The 24266-nt window shown below is 31.2% G+C and overlaps 1 protein-coding gene across 2 annotated transcripts in view; it reads right to left on the bottom strand.

The window, feature by feature from the left end:
- Positions 1-1904: 1904 nt before the first annotated feature.
- Positions 1905-24266, bottom strand: part of LOC118184111 (uncharacterized) — a 305486-nt gene continuing 283124 nt past the window's right edge. Inside the window, exons 11-15 of one of the 2 annotated variants that reach the window (XM_085809487.1) lie at positions 12888-13020; positions 12328-12431; positions 11474-11644; positions 6666-6753; positions 1905-2221 (exon numbers count right to left, since the gene is read on the bottom strand). In XM_085809487.1, coding sequence (XP_085665613.1) covers positions 2058-2221; positions 6666-6753; positions 11474-11644; positions 12328-12431; positions 12888-13020 — 660 coding nt within the window. In that variant the 3' untranslated portion in view covers positions 1905-2057. The remainder of the gene's footprint in view (positions 2222-6665; positions 6754-11473; positions 11645-12327; positions 12432-12887; positions 13021-24266) is intronic. The other variant, XM_085809488.1, reaches the window with a different exon arrangement.

Here is a 24266-nt window from a genome sequence, read left to right as displayed (position 1 = left end):
GTATGAGCGACTATACGCCGCAGTATCTTTGCAGGAAATAAAAATGCAGAAATTAATACATAAGGAAGTTACGTACGGATATCCGCCAAGATGCGTGGGGGAATGCTTTCTATACTTTACTTTTATTAAACAACCCAGTTTGATCTAAAATACTTGTAGCAAATTTAAAGCACATCTAAAGCACAGCATGTGCATATGTGGCACTTACGTGGTTACACTTCATAATTTAACATAATACAGTTGCTTTACGTTTACTATAAACATTTTCTTACATGTGAATACCCTTTAAAGTGATTTTTAAAAGTAGATTACGTTACTGAATTCAAAACCATTTCATCAGATATTTTCTCATGAATTTTGTTTACTGTAATTGTGCATATTTTAGACACTATTTGATAGCATTGTTATCTGTTTAACTGCCGAAACAGTGTGTGTAAGACATTTGTGACAAGACAGCAAGCTTATGATAAGACAGCAACTTTACCTATGGCTACAATGCAAATTAAAAAATGCATCTTCGCATAAGATTGCATAGTGAATCTTGCGTATGATTTACGCTTATTCGACGTAGTTTAAATTTCATTTTTGAGTAAAAGTTTTAGAAGCTGCCTTCTCTGCGCAGATTATTAACATTTTCATGCGTTAATTGGGCAAGTTAAAAAGATTACGATAAAGATAATTAACTTTTCAGGTCATAAACTGCCATTTTAAGCTTTTGGCTTAGCAAGAAAAGAGTAGCTACAGCAGTAGTGATTTGATATCTTTCTTTCACTGATGTTTTCTAGGTATGCTAAAGTACCGTATTACATGTTTTAGCTATCTATAGAATTCGACTTCTAAAAACATGCACTGTATATTTCTATTCCTCTCGTTTTTACTCCAAAAGACTTTGGCAGGAAAGAAACTGATCGATTTCATGGAGGAAGTATCTTATTTCTAAGAACATTTCGCGGAATGTTAGAGTGTTGGGATTTTTGGAGTGGGATTTAGCAGGCGGTCGTAAGTGCAAGTGGCTTGTTTCGAACCAGGATGTGACCGGAATGGGACATTGCCCGGATGGCTTTGTTCCGTCAATCTCCTTCTCCTTTCTTTCGATAGCAAAGAAAAAAGGGGAGAGCGCAGGATTCATTACCAGTTTCAATGGCACTCTGCAATCCGCTTATTTGGTAAAGAGCGAATTTTTGGTGTAGGGTTCAATCCTTATGTTTTGTAGAGCTGTCGTATTTTGCATATAGCCTCAATTCTGTTTAGCATTCCAAATGATCCTAAAGAATATATATAGTACAGAACATGCCGGTTGTAACTGCAATTCTATTTAAATATTTTGGAATATTTTGATGAAGGTTTGAAGCATACTTTTTACACTAATAAGAAGAAAACTTTTATCGTTTCTGTAAATTTTATACAGTAAATGTTGCATGGCAAATCATACGCTCACGAATCATACGTTTCAAGGCTAGTTCTCGTGGGCTTGACTGTATAGAGTTAAAAAAAGCTGTGGCCCAAATGGAAATGAAAACGATTTTTTTGAAAGAAATTTCACTGTTTATATTAACTCAGTGTTTTCAGGATGTGAAATTTTAAATTAAATTTACTTCATTGCAAGTGAAAACACAGGGATTTCCTCGCATAAGTGTCATTATCCAAGCGACCAGGATGGCTGCATCGGGTTTCTACAGAACGGGTTTCCTACAGAACGGGTTTCCTACTAAATAACGTCAATGCTACCCATAGTGTAATGTGAATACCAATCAGGTTTTAAAAGTTATTTTTCTTAATCAATAAATTACTATCCCATCTGCAATTCCAAGTTCTCATGCTGTTGAAAAATGCAGAAAATGTTCGTTTCAAGTCCTAAATTTGTCTTGCATTTAAGAAAAATAAAATTCAGCGTCAAAATGTCATTTACATATTTAAGATATGAAAATTTATTTGAGGTAAATACACAGTGCTTTATTCATATTCATCAGAAATACAGCTAAACAATAAATTATAATAATATGTACATTCGCATTGTAGAGCATTTAGACTAGTTCCTTCTTTTTACTGCGCACTTTTCACATCGAACTCTCACCGAGAGGATTATCAAAGGGACTGTCTCCGTATTTTTTTTTCTGAAATAAAGATACTCCGAATTTTCTGCTCACTGCAAGATTTAATGTAACACCTCCTAAAATAAAACCTAGGACTAGCATTCCTATAGTCAGAGCTATGACACTACCTGTAAGAAGAAAAGAAGAGTTTAAACATATTTTACCGTTACTGATGAAGTAGTTGTGTATAATGATTAGAAATGCCATACGAAAATGTATGGCATTTATAAGACTAATATAAAGCTGTACATATAGAACAAATATACTGCAACACATTTCTGAAGCTTTATGCGTTTGGTTGTGTGTTATGCACGTATGTGATCTGTACTTAAATATAATATTTCGCTATCGGAACTGTCATTCACGACGAAACTTGTACAGTCATACTCTGATACGAATTTAGAACAGCTTAGCGTATTTTGAGATAATTTGATGATTTCAATGAGTATAAAAGAGTTTTAAACATCATCATCTTTAAGAAAACATCAAGGGTAAAAGTGCAAAATTACTAAATTTTATATTGTAGGGTTTTCCTTAGTTTGCATACTAAGTTATTTTAAATATGGCATCTTTCCTGAACCTCTCATTTTCCCCTCGCATTTCCTCACCACGATGGAAATTTAAAATTAAGTGAAGTAAGTATTTAACCCTCTCGCTGCGCATCCCGCGATTTCCACGGGCAACGTAGAAGTAGAAAAATTTACGCCACCCGCGATTTCCGCGGGGAAGAATTTTTGCCATTATTTAATTGTGCAACCCGCTCTTTCCCCGTTCAAGATTTCCTTTCGACTTTTCCCAAGATATTTAATTGTTTATTTAGATGTGGGCTAAATGATGGCGTTAGTTGTCCACATTTCTGCCAAATATACAAGAATACGTGATGTAAATTTTGCGCGCTCATTTCAGAGCTCAAAGATGTCTGGCAGAAAATGTTTCGCGAATGATATAACCTATATTCCTGACGATATTTCTGACACAGATGTTCAGATTTCCATTATATTGAAGATAGTTATAGCGAAACTGATCAGAATTTCTGGGATTCCTCTGCAAATAGTGATGAATCTGAAAATTCAGTTTCTATTGAAAACGTTCGACAGTGGTGCAAAACTTATATGCAAAATATTACATTATGCAAATATTTTCATTAATATATATGTTTTACCTCTGTATTTTATAAAATAAATCATAATTTAACCAATATTAATCTTCAAAATTTTCCTTTTATATCATCAGTCTTCAATTTCAGTATTCTGACAACCTTTTTCTAATGACCTTCTTAATTTCTTTTGACCTTTTAACTCTAAAATATATGTAGATTTGAAATATGTAATTAAAAATACGCAATTTGTGAACCTATTTTGATAAAAAAAAATGTGCGCAGTGAGAGGGTTGAACGGATGAATCTGGTAGTTTATTCAGAGCGTGATTTCGAGCCAGTGCACGTTACTAGATTGTCCTTACTGTTACGCTGAGTTTCTGATCCACCCTTTCGGCCATTTAATAAGTGCATTGCCGGGTAGGTTGTTGAGTCAGCCTAGTTAGCCTTAAATTAAATTGTTAGTCGAGCATTATTGTTTATCTTTGAAATTACTCTGTAACTATTCTTAAGTTCCACCGCATGTCGTCGGTGTTATTGTAAACACGAAGTGCGTGCATTTATGTTAAAAGTTTGACGAATAACAAAGGGTTATTTTTCCCTTCTTCTGTGCTGGTATTCTTTTACACCTGTGCCAGAAGTCGCCATATTGTTTCGTAAAATCATTTTAACGTTGTGATAGCAAAGAGAGTTAGATCTTACAGCATGCTGAAATGTTATTATTTTTTTACAATCCGCCAATATAGTATGTATGTTGATATTTTTCCTCCTTCTCGCCAAGGGAAAAGAAAAAATATAGCATTTTTAGCTAGTAAGAAGAAAAATTCAAATCTTCTTCTAGATTATGTATCACTGAGTTTCACGTATTTTGTTTGGATAGGGATTCAAAATTCTAGATTATGTATCTCTGAGTTTGACGTATTTTGTTTGTATAGGGATTCAAAATTCCTATTTTGAAAAACAGTTTTTCCTTACTGTTCTGGAAAACATCGGGTAAAAGTTATTAACATTTTTTTAAATATTTTAAAATATTTTAATAACTTCTTAGTTTTCATATAATCAGCAGTTTTCATCACAGTGTCTTTTACCGTGCAAAATAAAAGGAGATTACCCACTTACGAGAGTACAACTTTTAGAAAAAGGTCTCTGAGAAATAACAGGAAGAAGATAAAAATATATCCACAAAATTTGAAAGTGATAGTTTTCATACAAAACGGGAAATCACTACAGATCAACCTCATGTGTAGAAAATACATACATATTTGTGATTACATATGAAATGCAACACTCTGCGATTTAAGATTAAGCACTTGTCTTGTTAGTAGATAATTAAAATATTATTGGCTTTTAACTTGCTTGCATCACTGCTTGAAACTCTTATTACACAATTCTAATGAGGCCGGCCCACCAGCTGCTGAGCGGTGAAGTTGCTGAATACTGGTTTGAATATACTGAATACTGGTTATAGGGTTTGAATCCCTGCGAGCCGGCTTAGCTTCATGGGCATTTTCCTAGCTTTTTCTAAGCGTAACGTGTATACAAGCCAATTTGCCTTAGAAAGCCCTCCACGAAGTCATCCCTCAATTTAGCCAAATAGCCCTCGTGTGCTTAATCATAATCAAATAAACCGAAACAAACCTAATTAGGATGTTTAAACCATTTAATATAGGATGACAAATGTTGATATCCAAGCGAATGTGAAAAATTAAGTACATTAATTTTAAAAAAATTAAGTCTATTAAAAGGCCTTATGCATAGTGCTCATGTTTGCAACTATTGGCCGTAGACATATTCTTTTAATTACAAAAATGTTTTAATCAATGAAATTAAATTAAAAAGATTAGTTTTGTAAAAACTGAGTATTCTAAATTTTATATGGCTGCACGGTTTTTATATTTATATAAATAAGATGATAATTATACTTATTATCAATAGGGAAATACAAAATTCTTTGTCTCCTAAATGGCAAAAATTGACTGAAATATTTAACTTTAGAATCATATTAAGGCTCATATACAAAATTGAAGGGTTTCTCCAAACGCTTCAGTAAAAATTGTAGGGTACAAACGTTTGCATTCGCCTGCAGCAAAATATAGCCCGGCCAGTAGTTTAGTGGTTACGTCCGCTGGTAGCAAATCGAAGTAGTTCGACCTGGTTTTGATCCTAGGCGAATGGGCTAGTTACGTGGTTGATTTCCGTCGTTTTTCCAATGTGTGGCTGGAATACTAGCTCGTTTCTCATAGAATGTCCTCCAGGAAGGCATCCCTCCTCTTAAGCAGATACGTCTTACGTGCTTTGACATATTCAAATAAGCTAACTATAGTCTAACTAAAAATGAAATATTAATTTAGAAAACGTCCCTGGTATTAATAGATTAAGTGAAGAGCACTGCGATGCAGACTGAAAATTGATAGAATAACCTTTTCAAGAAGAAAATCTCATTCACAGAATCGTATAGAGTTAGGGCTTTAGAAAATAGGGCAGTATTCAGCATTGGCATATAGTTAACTCGTAATAACATTTGTACAAATTAATAATGCATATTAGGTCTAGATTAATGAAATTTTTGTATTATTGTATTATTATTCTAAAATCATAAAACTGTATGAGAATATTAATAATGAGTTTTTATTATTTGAAAACTTAAAACATACTTGCGTGAAAACTCTTTCGGATACCGTATAGAACAGTATTATAAATTACGGAAAGCGTACACAGGGGTAAGTAACGGAGGAATATTACTAAAAGATTTTATGAAAATCAACCTCGAATTTTTCTAATGTATTTTTTAACCAACTTCTCAAAGTAAGCCGCCCAGAATCCCAGAGGAGGCATGGTTGTAACTGTCCGTCCCTTCATGAGAGGCAATAGTGGCCACCTATTAGGTATATCCACAATAAGATGGCGACCACTCTTGGCCTTAGGAGTGGCCAGTGCTGAAGAGGCAAATGCCCGGCATTCGATTTCAAAAAAACTTCTCAAGGTAAGGGCGAAAAGATGGGAAAATGCATAATTTTGAAATTAAGTATATCTTGGCCATCTTTTGTTGTACGGAAGCCTTTTGAGCAATTTAAATTCAGAAAGGCCAAGACATGTATATATGCATTATTTAAACATTTTGCAGATAGAAGTACATGTCTACGACCAGGCTTATAAGGCAACTTATCTGTTTCTTGTATTGTTCGCTACTCGGTTTTTTTTAGTACATTTCGAAACATTCTTTTGAAACTTTCAACATTATGTGTCTTAGTTTATTTGGTTAAAATGAATCTGTAACACAGTAATAAAGAAGCACAGCAATATAATATGAAAATTAGGCAAAAGCATTTTGAGATTTAAGCAGATTTTAAATAAAATTCTATCAGTTCTGAGGGAGAACTGACCTAGGTACGTAAGTTGACAATTTGTGTAGGAGGCGGAGCAAAAAAACAAATATGAAGGAAAATTAACGGGTTAAGCCTTAGTTTCTGTCTTACCTTCTTTGTAGTGTGGAGTAGCTTGATCTTTATTGCGATCGCCAGCAAATTCATTCAAGCCATTAGGCTCTGGCATAAGATTAACCACCTGAAACGTAGGATAAATTGCGTTAGTAAGCTTATTGAACCTCGAATTATCATAACACTGGTTTTAAACTTAGAATCCTCAAAACATCAAGATATACAAGATGTGGTAACTTTACAGGTTACAAGCATCGAGAATAAATTATTATAATTCTGAGGAGATTTGAAGATCTGACTGTACAAATAAAAGTGTTTCAAGCAGTAATCTGGCTGAAATAAATTAAACGTTCCCCCTCCTAATTTAAAACATAAATAAAACTGCAGCTTAATATCAGTATCCAAGAGTAATAGTTAATTTAAGTTGCTTTCTAAAACTTTCATTCTCGATCCGTGAAAATAGAAAGTATTTTTTAGCTTTAATTAAAAGATAAAAAACTTTTGCTTGGCGTAAATACTATTGTAAATACAGAAAGTCTTATAAATTAATAATCTTTAGAATAAGTACAGATCCAGACTATTTTTTCAGATGTGAACGATCTAAATGATTTGCTATTTTTTCGAGCAGTTTCTTTCCATAAACAAAACTTTAAATTATCTGCAAAGAACTGATTGCTGTTGCTGACAAGAAAATTTTAAATTTCATGTAAATTTTAAAATTTATTGGTTATTGAATTGATAAAGAGCTTTGCTATTACTTTATTAAAAAAAACCTTCTCTTCAGTACTATACAAATTGAAGAAAATAAACAGATATTTTCTATTAATTGCAGATTTTCGAATCTAATCGCTGGTTAATTGAAAGAACGGAAAGAAATTTGTGATGAATTCTACATTAATTCTTTGATCACTAAAATATTTCTAAATATAATGACTGTTTCAGAAATATACATAAACTATATCGCTGAAGTAGTTGCTTCGCATCAAAGCAATTGTCACTTTTAGGATCAATTTCTCATTTTTAGAAATTAAGTAATATAATTTATTGATAAAGTAAAAATGAATTTAATCAGTAAAAGAAACAATTTAGACTATTCACTTTTGTGCAATCTTCTCTTTTGCAGCAGTTTAAAACTCCTATCTGTAGCGAAACAAGCATCAGTAAATCGAAATGTCTCTAAAAATGTACCCGATTGCTGTAGCAACGCTCCCTTAGAACATGCTTAATCTACGCAACATATCTTAAAAAACATTTACACCTGCAACGTGTTTCTGGGAAACGTCGCCGTTAAGCATATTCACCATTTGTCGTATTTTAGTTTTAGAGAATTTTTGGCAATTTAAATCTTCTTTCCCAGACAGTAGCGCATTCAACTGACTCGTCACGTCTAACTTCTTACACTTACTGAGTAAGAAAAGGAATTTGAGGCCATCGAAACCATCAAGTGTGACAAGAGAGCTATATCAGAAGGGAAGTTGTGGAATATGTTTCAACAAGTACTACGTGTGTGGGGCACTCAAAGAAACAGGAAATTCTTTACGAAAGGCTGCCTCTGTTTCTACTATTAATTAGCTAAGTAAACTCGAGTGTAAATAGAATTAAATAAAGTGTTAAGCCGTAAAATTAAAAAGATCTATTCTTATACTATACTGCACTAAAATTGTGTATAATATTTAATCTGCTTGTTTTATGGATGAAATTCCTGTACTATGGGATTCAAATGTTTCGAATGCTTACTATTTGAAGTTGTTGATTATTGTGCTCTATCTAAACTTCCGGTATAATTTCAAGAATAACTTGAGAGAATTTTCAAAACATATTTAAAATTTTACGTTAGGGTAGTGAAAATAATTTTCAGTTATTAAACACAATTCTTCCCGGAATGAGGTATTACTTAAGTTTTGAAATACTATTAAAGTATTGCTAAATAGTAGTTTTGGCTATTACAAGTTTATTTAATGCAGCCTAGTATAATACCGCATTTCCTCGCGTATTCTTCCCCTCTCTTTTATTAATTTTATCGTGCGAAAATTGAAAGCGGAAAATTATGCGAATAAGGACGCAGTTACATAAAGATATAAAATATGAAATGCAGTCGTGTATATAATACAGGTAGCTATTAAAATATTATTTCTTTAAAGGAAGCCTAGATTCTTGTATAAAGACATAGCAATATAAATAATATATATAAGGGTATAAGGGCTATAAGGTATCATCATTTCTACTACCCTTTAATTTGAATCTTGCCCGTTCTTATTGTTGTAGCTGCTACTCCTTAGGCCTCAAATCATCCATAAATAATCAGAGAAGTTTAATGTATAGCTTACTCATAGAAATAGTAGACTGAATGTTAGTTCGCGTTTGCTCCTGTGTTAGGGTGCCATGAAGTTCAACATTTAGACGGGAAAGGTTCGAAGTGACCTTCTGTAGGTAGCTTGCGAAGGTTTGTTTTGTTAACAAGACGAAAATAATCACTATATGGACGAATCCATATTTAAATTTAGGGAAGCCTGTTCTTTAAAAGTATTGAGAAAGAGGAAAACTACGCGGATATCTTTAAAATTTTCAGAAACTGGCGCTAAAGTGCTTGGGTGAAACATAAGCAAGCAACTACGCTATTGATAACATTGAAACTATTTCGTCATTAATTAATTAAAACTAGTTGCTTACGAGTTTACGGTCCATTACTTGAGATATGAACTTCGAGTGTATTATCAAAGGTCTAATGTGAGAGAAATCTTTCATTATTTTATCTTTCACATTTAGAGTACATAAACGTGAAACAAGTTTTAAGTTTTAATTTAATTTCATGTATATCCTCTTTAGTGAGCAATAATTAATCGTTTCAAGATCGAAAGAAGATGGATGTAGTATGTTAATTCAAAGCAAGCAATAAAGTTGAGATAAAAAAAAATTGAATTATTTTCAATGTTCGGAAATTTCTCTTTCTTTTTCCCCTTAAATATTATCATAAACTTTCAGCCTTAAATTTTCTTATAGTCATTTCTCTCATAACTACTGAAATATTTTAAGCACTGGAAAGTAGATGATTACTTGTTGCATAATCGGATAAAGTAATTGTTTGTAAATTTGGATTATCAAAACATAGTTTCTGAAAGTATAGTCCTAGGACAACTTTTGTTTTTGCTTTATGTAGTGATTATTATTAACATTTATTTTATTTGCTTCGACAATGAGCTTCGGCTTTCGAAAAGTAGTAAATGATCCATCTTGGTAATGATATTACAGCGAATGATTATGAAAACTGTTGGTAATGACTTTTATCAAATATTTTGCTGTAATTACAAATAGATGCCTTGGTTTAAGCTTCATAATTTCTGACTATTGAGCTACAAGGATTGCACAAAAAAACGGAAATCCTGAACTTAAAAATGTGGATTTTTATATCTGGTTGCTACAAAACAAAAGGCAAAGTTATATGTTAAATATCTTACTTACATAATCAAGATTACATCTGAATGCATTTATAGTATTTACAAGACTGTATCTGAATGCATTATAAAGCATTTTCAAGATTGTCTGAATGGATTACAGCGCTTACAATATTGTGTCTAAATGCATTATAGCATTTACAAGACTGTCTGAATGCATTATAGCATTTACAAGATTGTCTAAATTCATTATACCATTTACAAGATTATGTCGTAATGCACTGTTACTTGAGGGTTTGAAAAATTACGCTGGTGTTGACGCGCCGGTGATAGCGTTATTTGTAATATTGGAAAGAAATCAAGTGCCTAAAATATTTAGCGGATCTTAAATATGGAAGGAAAATTTATCTAACAGAGTACATTACAGATTGCTACTTCGAAGAAGACCGCTAACAGACATATGGCTGCTAATCACAGTATGCTTTACAAAATCTAATTCCGGCTTAAGCAATACGAAGAGCTATGGTTATGGCATACTCAAATGTTTATGTTAGAAAATAGGCAAATGCTTATGGCAGAGTTGCTTCACGAATGCAAGCTAAGAATATTGTTGTGCTAAGAACATAAAACGTGAAATACTTATCAACAGCTATTGTGTTCCAATGAATCTATCCACACTATGTTTCCTATTTCAAGAGCATTCTGTAGAGAACATCGGAAATGCTAATAATCCAAGTTCTCGTTCTCCCTTCTGATAGAGATCTGCCATTATTTTAGATATTTGTATTGTAGTTTTCAACAAGTTCTTTTACTACTTTGAATGGAAGGGTGCTTCACTGTGAATATTTAAATACTTTGGGTGATTATTTCCACTTAATTGAGTTGTATAACTTCTTGCACCTAAACGTACATGTATAGAGAATTTGTCTCAGAGTTGAAAGACTGTCTTTAATTGTTTTCGAATACTTGAATTGAAAAATCGCACTACTGGAAATGTTGATTAATGCAACATTTGTTGCGAGATATCTCATTTGCAGGTAGGTTTCAGTATCAATGGTATCACATTAAATACTTATTTCCAAGAACTGCTTTCTATTGATCTTTACATCCATATCGTCCTCAAATTCTACTCACCAATTTAGCATCATCCGAATATGATGTCCATGAATAAAACAAAATTGTCCATTAATTTTTTTCATTGTTGAGTAGGCGTATTGTTATTAACCGTTTGCATCTTGCAAGAGTAAATTTGCAGCGTAGTTATATAAAGGAATGTTGAATATCAAATATTTTTCATTCCTTTTTAAGTGTTACACAGGACATAGGTAAAACTTTTTACCTCCACTTACTTAAATTGATGAATTTGTAAAATTACATGTAAAGTGTTAAGAAGCGTGTGCTAGGATACAGGGTACTATTTATTTTTCAATGAAAAGTTTATTAGTTTCCACTTACTTTTTCCTTTGTAGGAATTCTCACTTTGAAACTTTTATCAGAAATAGATTCCCTGAGTTTAGCAAATGCTATATCCAAACTAACTTCATCTTTTTTTGACGTCTTTTCCATTGCTGGAGGGTTTGCGATAATTGTAAATTCGGCGAACATATATTGACCACTAAATGCAACCTGCAGACAAAAAACGTTTAATGAAGAACTTGCATATATTATTTCACTTCAGAACACTGAGTTGATTATGAAATAAATATCCAAATTTCCCTCTTACACAATTGAATATGTCTAAGTACTTATACTTCATGTAGGTTCATTACTTAAATGATGTTTGTAATTGTGTTAATTGACAGTACAATTATCATTAAAGATATTTTATTGTTTGTACAAATAGCATTTAAGATATTTTATGTTTGTACAAATAACATTTAAGATATTTGTACTGTGATTTACATAATGGAAACTATGAAATGTGGTCTATTATACAAACTGATATTTAGGAATAAGAAAATGAAGAAAAACCTTTGGTATTTTTGCTTTAGAATTTAATAATAAAGTATAAAATATATATGAAATGCACATTTTTGCAACATGAACAAAATATTGTATTAGCATGTATGGTTGTATTAGCATGTATGGTTTCAACAAAAATGATATTGGTTGGCTACGCCTTCGTGTTTCACCCTAATGTTCTGTAATGTGAATGTCAGCCAGTTTTCGTTAGAAAATTTTCCATGGACATAATTTTTGTCAGGCAAATAGCCATAACATGCTTTGCCTTAATCGATTAAAGAAACAAACGCTACCAAAACATCCATATAATTGTAAAACACCTGCATGCAGAATTTGTTAAAATTTACCTTTGATACGAATATTCTTTGGGTGCTGATGCCTGTTGCGTCTTTTATAGCTTGATGGACATGATTTCGTATCCGTTTTTCTGAGCCTCTAAGTAAGTCAATAGCTGTAAATATGAATATTTTATTAAATTTAAACATAGTCGCTGATGAAGAAAATAAGGACTTATGATATTTATATCACTAGTAATAAACTAATAAATCTGACGTATTATTCTAACTTAAGGCAGAAACAATAAACTCAAATTATGAACATTCAGCAGAAATCACAAACGTATTTGAATTATTTAAACTAATGCTTTTTGGATTAATTAAATACTAATCATAATTAAATAGTATTAATTTACAATTGAATCAAAATATTTTGTTTGCATAACGGGGAGAATTGGTTTCTCTGATCTTTCTACGAAATGTTTTTCCCACTAAGTTTTCAATATTTTCTTACAGTTATTCTGTTATTTCAATTTTTTAGACATCACCTTGGATTATTAGGGTAGACCTGAGCATCGTATATCTATAGTATGTTTTAGAACCAAATCGTAGTAGTTGTTCTAAAATCTTACCTGGAAAAGTCAGTACTAGATTTTTTCTCGAGGAGTCATTGTAGCACCCTGTTAAATCGAATTTTAGAGTATTAGGTTCTTCCTTTGCAAAATTGTAGAAATTCATTGCGACTACACCTTCTTTTCCCTCAGTCTACAAAAAAAGAAATTAATATTTTAGATTGTACAAACTAAATCTCTGTCAGAGATAATCGATGTATAAATAATTAAGAAATTACAAATTGCATGCGAATGTTTGATACTAGTTTGAAGGGCCACAACCTATACGTTTTGATTATTGATTGACTTATTAGCGTTCTGATCTTAGTGAAGCTTTGAAACACATCTTCTTTATACTGGCTTAATATTTGCATCGTATTTCTTCATATATATGGAGGGATGTTGAGATACTATTTGATTGATCTTAAAGCAAAGAATCCATTGGAGCAAAGAATTCAAGAAAATTAACTTGATTTGAAAAGAAAATACGTAAATATTTTTATTAACACAAAAAAATTTCTTTTTAAAATTTCATTAGCATTCTGTTGGTTTCATAAATTACTATACAATGTCTATATGTATTTCTAAATATCTTATAGCATAGAAGTTTTCAGTTATCTTCTATGAAATGTTTTAAAATATGTTTCCGTGTGTACTTATGTAATTATAACTTTTATCTATCCAAATAATATTACGTACTGTTTGTGGTGATCGTTTATTGGAAAAAGTGTTGATACTAATAACTATGTTTTATAGCTATTTATTTTTGGCATTCTTATGATTCATTGTTAAAAGATGTTTTAGACATTTTAATTGCCCCATTTCGTAATTTATCAAACTAATAAAATGCAGTTTTTGATAAATTGCGACTTTGCGGAAGTGGAGGAAGGTCATGAAAAACATATTCTCATTAGAAGAATTCGTTATTTAAATAAGTTAGAAAAGACCTGATATAACTCATATGGCACTGGCATAAGGAAAATAGAGTTTTTGGCATTTTGTAATAATTACTTATAATTATTACTATAGGTATAGTAGTAGCATAAACTATACGATTAATTTGGGAGATTTCCGTATTCTTTTTATGACTTTTGTATTAATGTATTTGTTCGAATAGCGATGTTTAGATGGCGAATATGTTTTCTTGCAAGCAAAGTGCAGGACGTGGTTCCTCCCTCATTCTAGAAAGCAATTCCAATGCAGACATAAAATAAAATATTAAACGAGAATTCCAAGCTGAATATTTTATTAGAATCAGGCTAGAAAATTTTATTGCTATGAAAACAGTATGTGTATGGTGTGGATACGAGAGGGTGGCTGCTTATGTGATCAAGTAAATCTGTGCACGGGAATTTACTATAGCTCACAGGTGACAATTTTATCCATGTATATATATTATCTCAACAGTTTTATGTGAGAAAAATGTTGCATGAACACTCATTTTCTGTTTAAAAAATGTTACCCAATTATACATTTAAATTTTACAGCATGAAGCTCTGTGAAGATAAAATCTTCACCATAGTCTTCCTCAAAAACCTCACCATAATTTCAAATAATGGTAACTAATTATATTCTTATTATACAGCGAAAGGAAAACTAATGTAGTCTCATAAATAATAACAGACCTTAAATTTATGTCCCCACTCTAACAACTGAAAGTAAGAGATCTGATTTTTGAATTTTGTTTTAAAACGCTCTCTGAATTTCAGAAAGATTCCAAACATAATAGAAATTATATGCCTTTCAATGCTACCTTTACACGTTAAATAGAAAGTATACTTATTTTAATATTCTGCAATCAGCAACTAACTTAACAAAATAGGTGATATCAAGCTTCAGATAATCAGCTATCAAAATAAGAGATAATCATTTTTTGCTAATTGTCATGGTATGGCGAAAAGAAGCGATTAATTGTGTCAAAGGCTCTTTTCCAGAGAATTAGGCAACAGAAATGCTTGCAAGAGCTTCATGGTAGAGAGGATGCTCAAGAAAAAGCTGATTTCCTTTTCTTTTGAAATCCTGGCACATACATTTCCCCTTTACCCGAATTTTCTTTAACAATACGAGCGTGCCAAAATGCAGTGTTTTAGTGTCATAATACGCGGTGTCAAGTTTACAAGTAGAGCTCTAAATGCGTAAAGCTCTAAATGAGAATTATTCGTTTTCTCTGTTAGCATGGTTGTACGGTAGCCGGCTGCAACAGTTTGAACTCGGGTTCGAATTCCAAAGAAAGTATGAATTTGATAAGTGTAGAGAGTCCTTTATATACTTGGGGAAGGGTGACTTAAAATGCAGCTGAGCCAAATGTCCACTTAAGAGACTATGGTAGTTGCAAACCCTTGCATTCGTCTCCGGAGGGGGAAGTCCATCAAAACTGGACCGAACCAATTCTAACATGAACAATCAACAACTGACATGCCAAAAATAGTGTTAATCGGGCAAATCTTGTTAACCTATCGGCTCAAAATGAGGCAAGGCGCCTTAAAGCTCGGTCTTAATTCCTAGATGTCTTAAAAATTATTTAACATATTTTAAATTGTTTTAAATGATATTTTATATATATAAACAAACTAAATGACACACTTTCAAAATTTTAATTACATATAAACTAAATTTTTACAAAGTTCATTGTTATCGCAAAACAGAAGTTGTCACGAGAAAAGAAGTCATTTTCATCCTTTTCATTACTAAATGGCAATATAAACTAAATTTTTACATAACGGACATTACATAAACTAGATTTTTACATATTACATGGTTAGCACAAAATAGAAGTTCATCTGAAAAACATTCTTTCTACCATCTTCTTCACTACGGTTATTGTATTATTGGCACTTCCTTTTCATAGATTTGGAAGTACAGATAAATATATAATTTCTTTCCGAATTTTCCGAATACTTTCTTGCTGTTAGTTATAATGAGATCAGAGCTCGATAAATCTAAGTATAAAAAATCTTCATTTCATTATTTCGGACCACTTTTTCTTCAATTATATTTATTCAAGGTAACTTTGAAAATTTTTATTTCGCGATTCCTGAGTCTGCTGTGTTAAGGGGTGTTGGAACCCCAAAATCTTCAAAAAATTATTATTTCGGATTTTTGCATTTTCAAATTTTCTACACTTTTACGTTTCTAAAAATACCATTCTTTAATCTCTATGAAAATTAGAACTGTAAAAAAATCTAGTTTTAATTTGTCATTTACTGCTTTGGTCAATGAGGATTTTTACCTAAAAACGCGTCTCTCTCCAAACGTGATTTTTTTATACTCTATGTACCTTTTCTCAGGAACTACTGCTCACAGGTATCTGAACAACTTTTTATGGCTTATTTATTAGGTTCCCTAATATTTACTGAAATGAGCTTTTCGTAATAAACCTAGAAAATTATTTTTTTTAAATTTTTTTGTGTGAGAAAAGTGCTAAATTTTACTATGCCTAACAAAGTATTCTGTAATTTACTCTAAAATTCAAAATGCTTCTAAAGCTCATTTTAGTATAATCAGATTGGTATACTTTAATTACAGAAAAAATTTCAAGCTTGTATCTACAGCAGATTTTGAGATAAGGTACATCGAAAATGGCCAATTTAACATTGTCGGTATAGGGGTTTCTGATACCCCTTAATTGGCAATAAAGCGGAGAATATTATTTAAGATCCTCGCATATGACAATGTACGTACCGCAGGTGGCATATAGTACGCTATTGTCGGATACATTCGATATGTATCTAATAAATATTAATAGCACTGAAAGAAAGAGAAGTATCTAGAAAATGAATGATGCTTATACAAAAATCTGAATTTCAGTCTCCTTGCGTACAACCACATGAATTGAATTCGTGTATAAAATGGGATAATTTACGATCTTCGTTCTTTATACGCTCCTCAGAATATCCAGTTAGTTTTGTGACACGTTTTGTAAAACAATGAACTGTTTTTAATCATATTTTGAATAGAACTTTTTAAAGTATTAAAACGTTCTTTTCTTTAGATACATGTCTTTAGAAATGATTCCTAAAATAAGTAGATATCAAAAATATGTATCTATTTCAAGAAATCACACTATGTTTTTTTAAAAGTTATTTTAACTGAAATCGCAAAATTTTAAAACTTAAAATTTTTTAGTAATAAATACTGATTATCACCATAATGTAATAAGAAAGGCTCAATTCAGCACAAAATTAAACTGAAAGCTTCGTTTTTTTCTTTATTCTAGTCTTTTTATGAAGAACGTTTCGCAACTAGAAATTTCAATTTAAACGTTCTATTACTGTTTAGGAAATATTAGATATGTGCTAAAACCGGAATATATGTGTTTAAACAATCCACGATAAGTTGTTAAATTAATCGAAATGAAATAATTATAAACAAAATCAAATATCATCCTAGGAAAACTTCGACCAGAATACCCGCGCAATAGTCGAACATATAGCAGTTTCTATTGGGTCATTCCGTAAGTTCTACTGTTGCTCAAATGGAAGAGCATTTTCTTCTAATTATTTTGCTTTTGCTAATTCGGACTAACATTGATTGAAGCGGAAGTTTAAATGCGGTGTTTTATGCTCACGTTGCATAATTCTAGGCATAATTTTTGCTTCAGCGCAATGCTAATAATGAAGAACTCAATAGTTTATTTTCGTCATATTGTGCTTTTACAATTTTAAAGACTGTACGCAATACAAGCTTTTGTTTATAAATACAGAAGTTCTCTGTTAGTGAAACTTATTAAACATACTGCACGAAAATTCTTTTCGATTAATTTAGATTAAAATTTAATTAAGAAATTAGAGAAAAATTAAAAGTTATTGCATAAATATCTAACCTTTGTTGATCGATTAATTAAAGTATCTCAGATGAGACGAAGCTACTTCTCTAACTTTATTAACTTTGATCGCCTAATTACCTAATGCATTGTATCGAACTACAACCGTTTATTAAACAGTGATGGGATTTTAGATTGCATGAATCGATTATTATTTATACTCTTCACTAATACATTAGGCAAACAAGCGGCAATGTATTCAGATTCTTCTCTTAATTTATACGCTCATGTGAGTTCTGAAGGGTTATCTCTTTTTCCAATATTTGTACTAACATAAGTCAAACATGAATATGTAAATGTTACGTTAACTTAATAGCCATTTCTAATTGCTCGCATTTATATTCTCGAACCAAGAGAATACTTGATCTTTTAATTTTGTGTCAGTTGCCAGTGCATAAGAGTGTTTATTCGATGTACTGGCTTTTGAAGCAAAGGCTCTTTCAGTGCATAATTTAGAGGTATACATAGGCTAGCTCACATATCTAGTCAATTATAAAGAGTAATTGTGAAGGTTTAAAGTAAAGAAACCTATCCTTCCTCCTCCCTCTTCTATCTCCAAGCCATTACGCAAACTTAAGAAGCTTACCTTACGCTTGAATGTACTGATATATAATTACGTTTAGCATTCTTATCACGGCTGAACGAATACCAAAGGGAAGCGACAGTGTAATTTGCAGAGGATTAGCAGTAAGTTGTTTAAAGTTGGTATAATGTGTGAACATTATTTCCTTCTAGTAAAACGAAGATAATCTATCTCCGAGGTTCAGTCAGCTTAAAAACGGGATCTAGAGATAAAAACATGTTTTTTTTTCTTTTAATGTTCAGGTTCGATTATCACTTAGATATTTTAAAAGTTAAGCATACTGTGGCATAATAAACGGATGATTCAAACTGCTGTTAGAGAAAATTTCTGTTTTTATCTTATGATGTTTAAAAATTTTACTCTTTTGTACCATATAAACAAAAGACACTTTTTATCAATTATAACATACTGAAATCTTATACGAGTTTTGTTAGCAAAAGCTGCACCGAAGGTAAATATGTATCAAAGGAATAAATGCGAATTTATTACAGCGTATCTGAAACTGCAGATTAGGTTCAATCTGTTTTTGTAGAGAAATTACTGATGTTGCTAATTTTGCTTTCAAAGATGTTTGGCTTCAAAAGTCACAATCTTAAACCTTAACAAATGTTGAAGATTTTAGGGGTGTTTAATGCATTATTTTTCAAAAGCTTTCAAGAATTTTTCAAAACATCGTTTTCTCGCAGTAGTTTGCTATTCCACATGAACAGACGCAAATAATAAATTTTTCAGAAACTGTTAATCTTAATGTTTCTAAACCACTACAAAATTTTAAAAAAATATGTAAAGGGAACCAAAAAATGTTAATGTGTTGTCATACGTTTAATAATATTATTTATAATTTTATAAGAAAAATATTAGTTTGTTTTCATACATTTAAATAAAATTATTCACTACTTTATAAGAAAATTTAGTACGTTTTTTCATATACTCAAATAATACGAAACACAATTTTATGTTAAGACAACTGTTTCTGTAATACGTAAATGTTACGAATAGCTTCTCCGAATAGCGACATACCAAATCAAACTCGCAACGATGCATGAAGAAATGAAGAAATCAATTCTGAAGCTAATTATTTTCCCTCCATATGAAAACGAATCGAGGTACGTTTTCAATTCATCAGTTTTGTGAACATTTAAAAATGGAAGAAATGTGTTAAGTAAAACAACAAGTAAGATATCCAGTACGTAACTTCTTCAGATATGTTTTATAAACAAAAGGCTCTCTTATACATATCTATAATCATTTGCACTTCTTAAAAGATCTCATGCTAATGTATATAGGAACATCTTCCTGATCAAGGATATTTGCATACTTGCACTGTAGAACTTTTTATAGGTTGTACGGTATATTTTAATTTTAAAACAGTTATATAAATTTTGAAACCCTTTTCTATCAGTTCTTGTTTCCCCTTACAACTCTCTACCGGAATGAGTTTTTAGAATCGCGTTGAATGCAAATGAGTTAGAAGAAGTATATAAGAAAGGCTCAACTTACTTCGATAGAGAGTGTTAGGAGTAATTAGTGGCGCGTGTTTGCCTTCTGGCTAAGTCACTCTTAAAGCTGTTACTCTCGGTCGTATTATATGTGCCTTTTGATACTCTCCTGCTAGTTTAATTTAAGGCCAAACTACGTTAGATAATTGTATCTAGCTTCGGCTAAGTCTCGTTTAGTTAATTATAGTTTAGTTTCTTATTCTGAGTTAAACCCCGAGTAGCGGCTTCCTGTAAACTAGAGAAGGGGCCAACTGTTATTCTTATTTGAGTGAATGAAAGGCTATTTTAACCCTTCTCGAGTCTATGGCTTAGTTGTTTTGTGTGTGTGTGTGTGTGTGTGTGTGTGTGTGTGATTATGGCAAAGCTTCGAGGGCTATCTGCCTAAGGGGAGGGATGCCTTCGTGGAAGACTTTCTAAGGGAAACTGGCTCGTATGTACTTAGTTGTTTTGAACTCAGCGATAAGTCGCTGCATAGTTCACTAGATTCCTCAACATTTATCTTAGACAAGGAGTTAGGAACCATACAAGATAATATTAAGAAAGAATACCGTTTAGAAAAGAGCTGCCACCAAGGATCAGTGCCTGCAGCCTTTTTGTAGAATCTTATAAGTAATGATTATTTACATGAACTGGCTGCTTTTCCAAACTGTTTAAAAATTGTTTTCCGGATGATCTGCTTTCGATTATTCAATGCGAAAGTTTCGTCGATGCTTGTTATCTCAAGATTTACTTGATACTGCTTTTCACTAGTTTATAAATTGAAATGCAGTCCGCTTAAAGCAAAGTTAGGAATAGTACATAAAAAGATGAATACTGACTGCAGAATGCGTTTATTATTTGGGAACGTTCCTGTAGCATAAGTTACTCAAATAATGTATTTAGGAGTTATCCTGGATAACAAATTTTAATGGAAGCATCATATTTCTCATCTCTTAGAAAAACGAGAAAAGGTATTCTCAAGATTATTTAAAATTTAACCACTTATGGAGTCAAAACAGGAAAATGCGAACAGTTATTATGAGGATTATTAAAGTTTTTAAACCAATTATGGAGTGAAAACAAATGTTCTTAAATTGATCTATAAGGATTAGTGTCGGTGTTTTCCTATGCATCAAAGGTTTGGGGCAGTTCTTTACTGAAAAAAGTAAACTGTTAGCTTCTAGGAAAATTTAACGAAGATTTCATTTAGGAATTTTTCGTTGCTACAGGATTATTAGTTACGAGGCACGTTTTAATATCGCTTATATTCTACTCATACTGAGATTTTGAGCAATATTGCGATGAAGGAAAGCATTTGCAGGCAATCCTTATCAAATTTTCTTGACGCAAATCTTCCACTTTCTTTGCCGCATCCTTTTAGCAGAAATCATATAGCAATTGTTAGCTTCTTCGATGCTGTTATTGAAGAATACAAATTATTTTGTTTAGAGACGGAAATAAGATGAATGATAAGGTTGACCTTGTTTTTATTGTTTATAAAGGTAAACAAAATGATTTCAAAGTGTACAATTTAATGATAAGTGCTCTGTTTCTTCAGGCTGAGTTGCTATTTTTAAACCTTTTTGCTAAATGTATTCAAAATTATTGTAGTGGTTGAATTCAGTGCGCATTTTAATATGTAGTGATTAGCTTTCTTCGCTACAATTATTAGAGAAAATTTGTATTCAGAGAAACTTGCTGTTGAAATTCAGTTATTAGTGACATCGGCATTCATTTTTCTTAAGTTCGTGTACACTGTGGAAATTTTAGAAATGAGAGAACTGCTGCTCTGACAAAGCTAGCTACAGAACGTCACATTCATTTAAATCTCCGGTGTTCCTGGTTCTCCCTGGAAGCACTTTTGTAGAAATAATGCTTTCTGTATTTGGAACACAGAATATCTGGCCGCACCAAGAGCACAACGAACTAAATGTTTTTTCCTACAATTTTTCACGGAATAAAAGTTTTCCAATTTTCAACAGATTTTAAAGTAACTCAACTTTTGACAGGATACGGCCATTTTACGAGCTGTTTAAAGCGATTTGGACTTTATTCAAGTGCTTTGTGCAGCTGCGATATCGGCAACGAGGATGTTAAGCATATTTTCCCTTGAGTGCATTCATCATGTGCAGCAGAATAAGAATACTACTTCAGGCAACTTTGAAGCAACTGTCTGTATCTTGGCCAACAAATTTTTCTGAATTTTCTCGGACTAAATAGACAATTTCTGCTTTCCGAAATTTCATTCTCAATTTAGATTATTGAGTCCTCTTTATTTTATTTTACTTTTTATTTATAGTTATTTATTTATTTAATATTTTTATTCATTTATTGTTTTTTAATTATCTATCCCCATTTGCAGTTATATTGTACTTTTGTTAATTTTAATAGGGCTATAACTTACTTGTGTAATCCTAGTGGTATACCTTGTGGAACACGAGGAGTGTTGAAATTAGAGTGAACAAAAAAGTAATCTAAGTAGCTTAGGTTAGTTAAATTATTCTCAGTTACCTTCCTTATCCTTATACATTTTACGAATCATCTGTAAGTATTACGTTGATATAAAAATTCGATATGATGAAGAAGCGATTGGGTATAAGGAATTTTTATACGCTAATCTTCCCAGAGTTTGCTTTAAGTTAATAGTAATATATTTTTATTCAATATCAGATACACACATCTTTTAACACATCTTTATATTTTAACACATCAGTTAAAAATAAGAAACCGTATCCAGTCAGCATAGCTCCAAAAATATATCTGAATTATTGAGAGAAAAGTAATAATACATTTACCTACTCAAACATAAGTATGTAGTTCCAGAATGTGTATATTAACCAAAAAATGTAAAAATGTACTCAGAATACCAAAGAAATGCATTTATGAGTAGTACCTAACTACAAAGTTTTTTCTCATATTTCATAACTTAATGCGAATCGGTAACTTTTGAATGATTTTTTATTAATAACTTTAATCTACTTTTTATGAATATTACTGAATAGTTTCGTAAGACAAAATGAATTCAAGCTAAAAAAATGTTTTTTGTAACTAATTTTTTAATTTAAATTTGTTGAAGAAACAACAATTTGACAATTAAAATGTCTTTCTTCTCCTACAGTTTTCAATGTTTTCCCCCAATGTTTTAACTTTTGTTTATTAGTATAAAATTTTAAATTTAGGATTAGTATCGATCCTTAAAGCCATTGTCTTAATAACTTTAAGAATCGGTTTTGCAATTAATGAATTAGTTTTTGAGAAGAAAATAAACGCATCTTTTTATGGAAAAACTTTGAAAAATATATAATCTCAATCATATTTTCACTTTCAATAATTTTTGTTTTCAGTATTTTGCAAAATTCATCCCTGTTTCATTAAGTATATAATTTTAAACAAGCAGTGAGAACGCTAAATAATTTAGTCCACAACTCTAGAAGTTTTAGGACTTTAAGTAAAAGGATTTATCAAAAAAAAAAATGCAAACTGAGAAAATGCAGTTTAAAGAATGTAAACTACCTAAATGATCATTAAACCATTTCAAATTTCTTAAAAATTTTATTACTGAATTTCAGTATACACACACGCATATAATACACACTTAATATAAAATAAAACATACTACTATTCAATCGGTCAATATAAACGTAAATTATAAGATTTTACGTAAAACCTTATCTGACCAGAAATATGGCAAAGAAATCATAAAATGGAAGTATAATTTTTCTTTACCCGTTTTTATTTTCCAAAACACGTTTAAAATCATTTTTATACATGATTTAATTATAATATATTTTCTAAAATATTTATAATCAAAATTACATTTTTTTAATTACATTTTTTCAAAAAGCAAAATATGAAATTTTAACAGATATAAAACATTTTATTTAAAATAGCTCAGCAGCCTATGCGATTCCTTTTGATCTCGTATATAAATTGCATTTGAAATTAATTTAGGTGATTTTAATTAATTAAAGTGTTTAATATTTCTTCAACGCGATTTTCAATAATGCTACAGTCAGGAACTTAATCACTTTCATTACGAGACCTCTTTCTATTCGTGTCTTATCAGAAACAATTTCAAGTTTTGAAGAGCCATCGAAAAATTGACTAATAACACACATAGAAATATTTTCTGAGTTGAAAGGAAATATTTATACATATAAACCAGCCAATATAAAGTGAAAAACATTTTTTTCCAACTTCACTTAATATTTAAATAAATAAGTTTATGCATATAAACAGAGTCTGCTGACAGTTAGTTGCAGTAATATTTAATTATATTCTTCTTCTTTTACACTGATGTTTTATAAGTTACTGAAAACAATTAAGAAGCAAAAAACAAAAAACAAACAAAAAAAAAATACGCACTGATGGCGTGTGGCATTTAAAGGGCTTTCAAAAATTTTAAAAGCCTTTTTATACCATTTATTATCGTCAGATCATTTCAAAATTTATCTTCACTGTAGTAAGGGTATTAAGGTACGTTTTAGAAAACAAGTTTAAAATTCGATAATTTTATA

This window comes from Stegodyphus dumicola, chromosome X2, assembly GCF_044657685.1.
Source record: "Stegodyphus dumicola isolate Sdum_Otavi_A_Nest chromosome X2, ASM4465768v1".
NCBI classification, from domain to species: domain Eukaryota; kingdom Metazoa; phylum Arthropoda; class Arachnida; order Araneae; family Eresidae; genus Stegodyphus; species Stegodyphus dumicola.
Note: the sequence above shows the minus strand (reverse complement) of the source record. Positions and strands in the feature narration are given on the sequence as shown.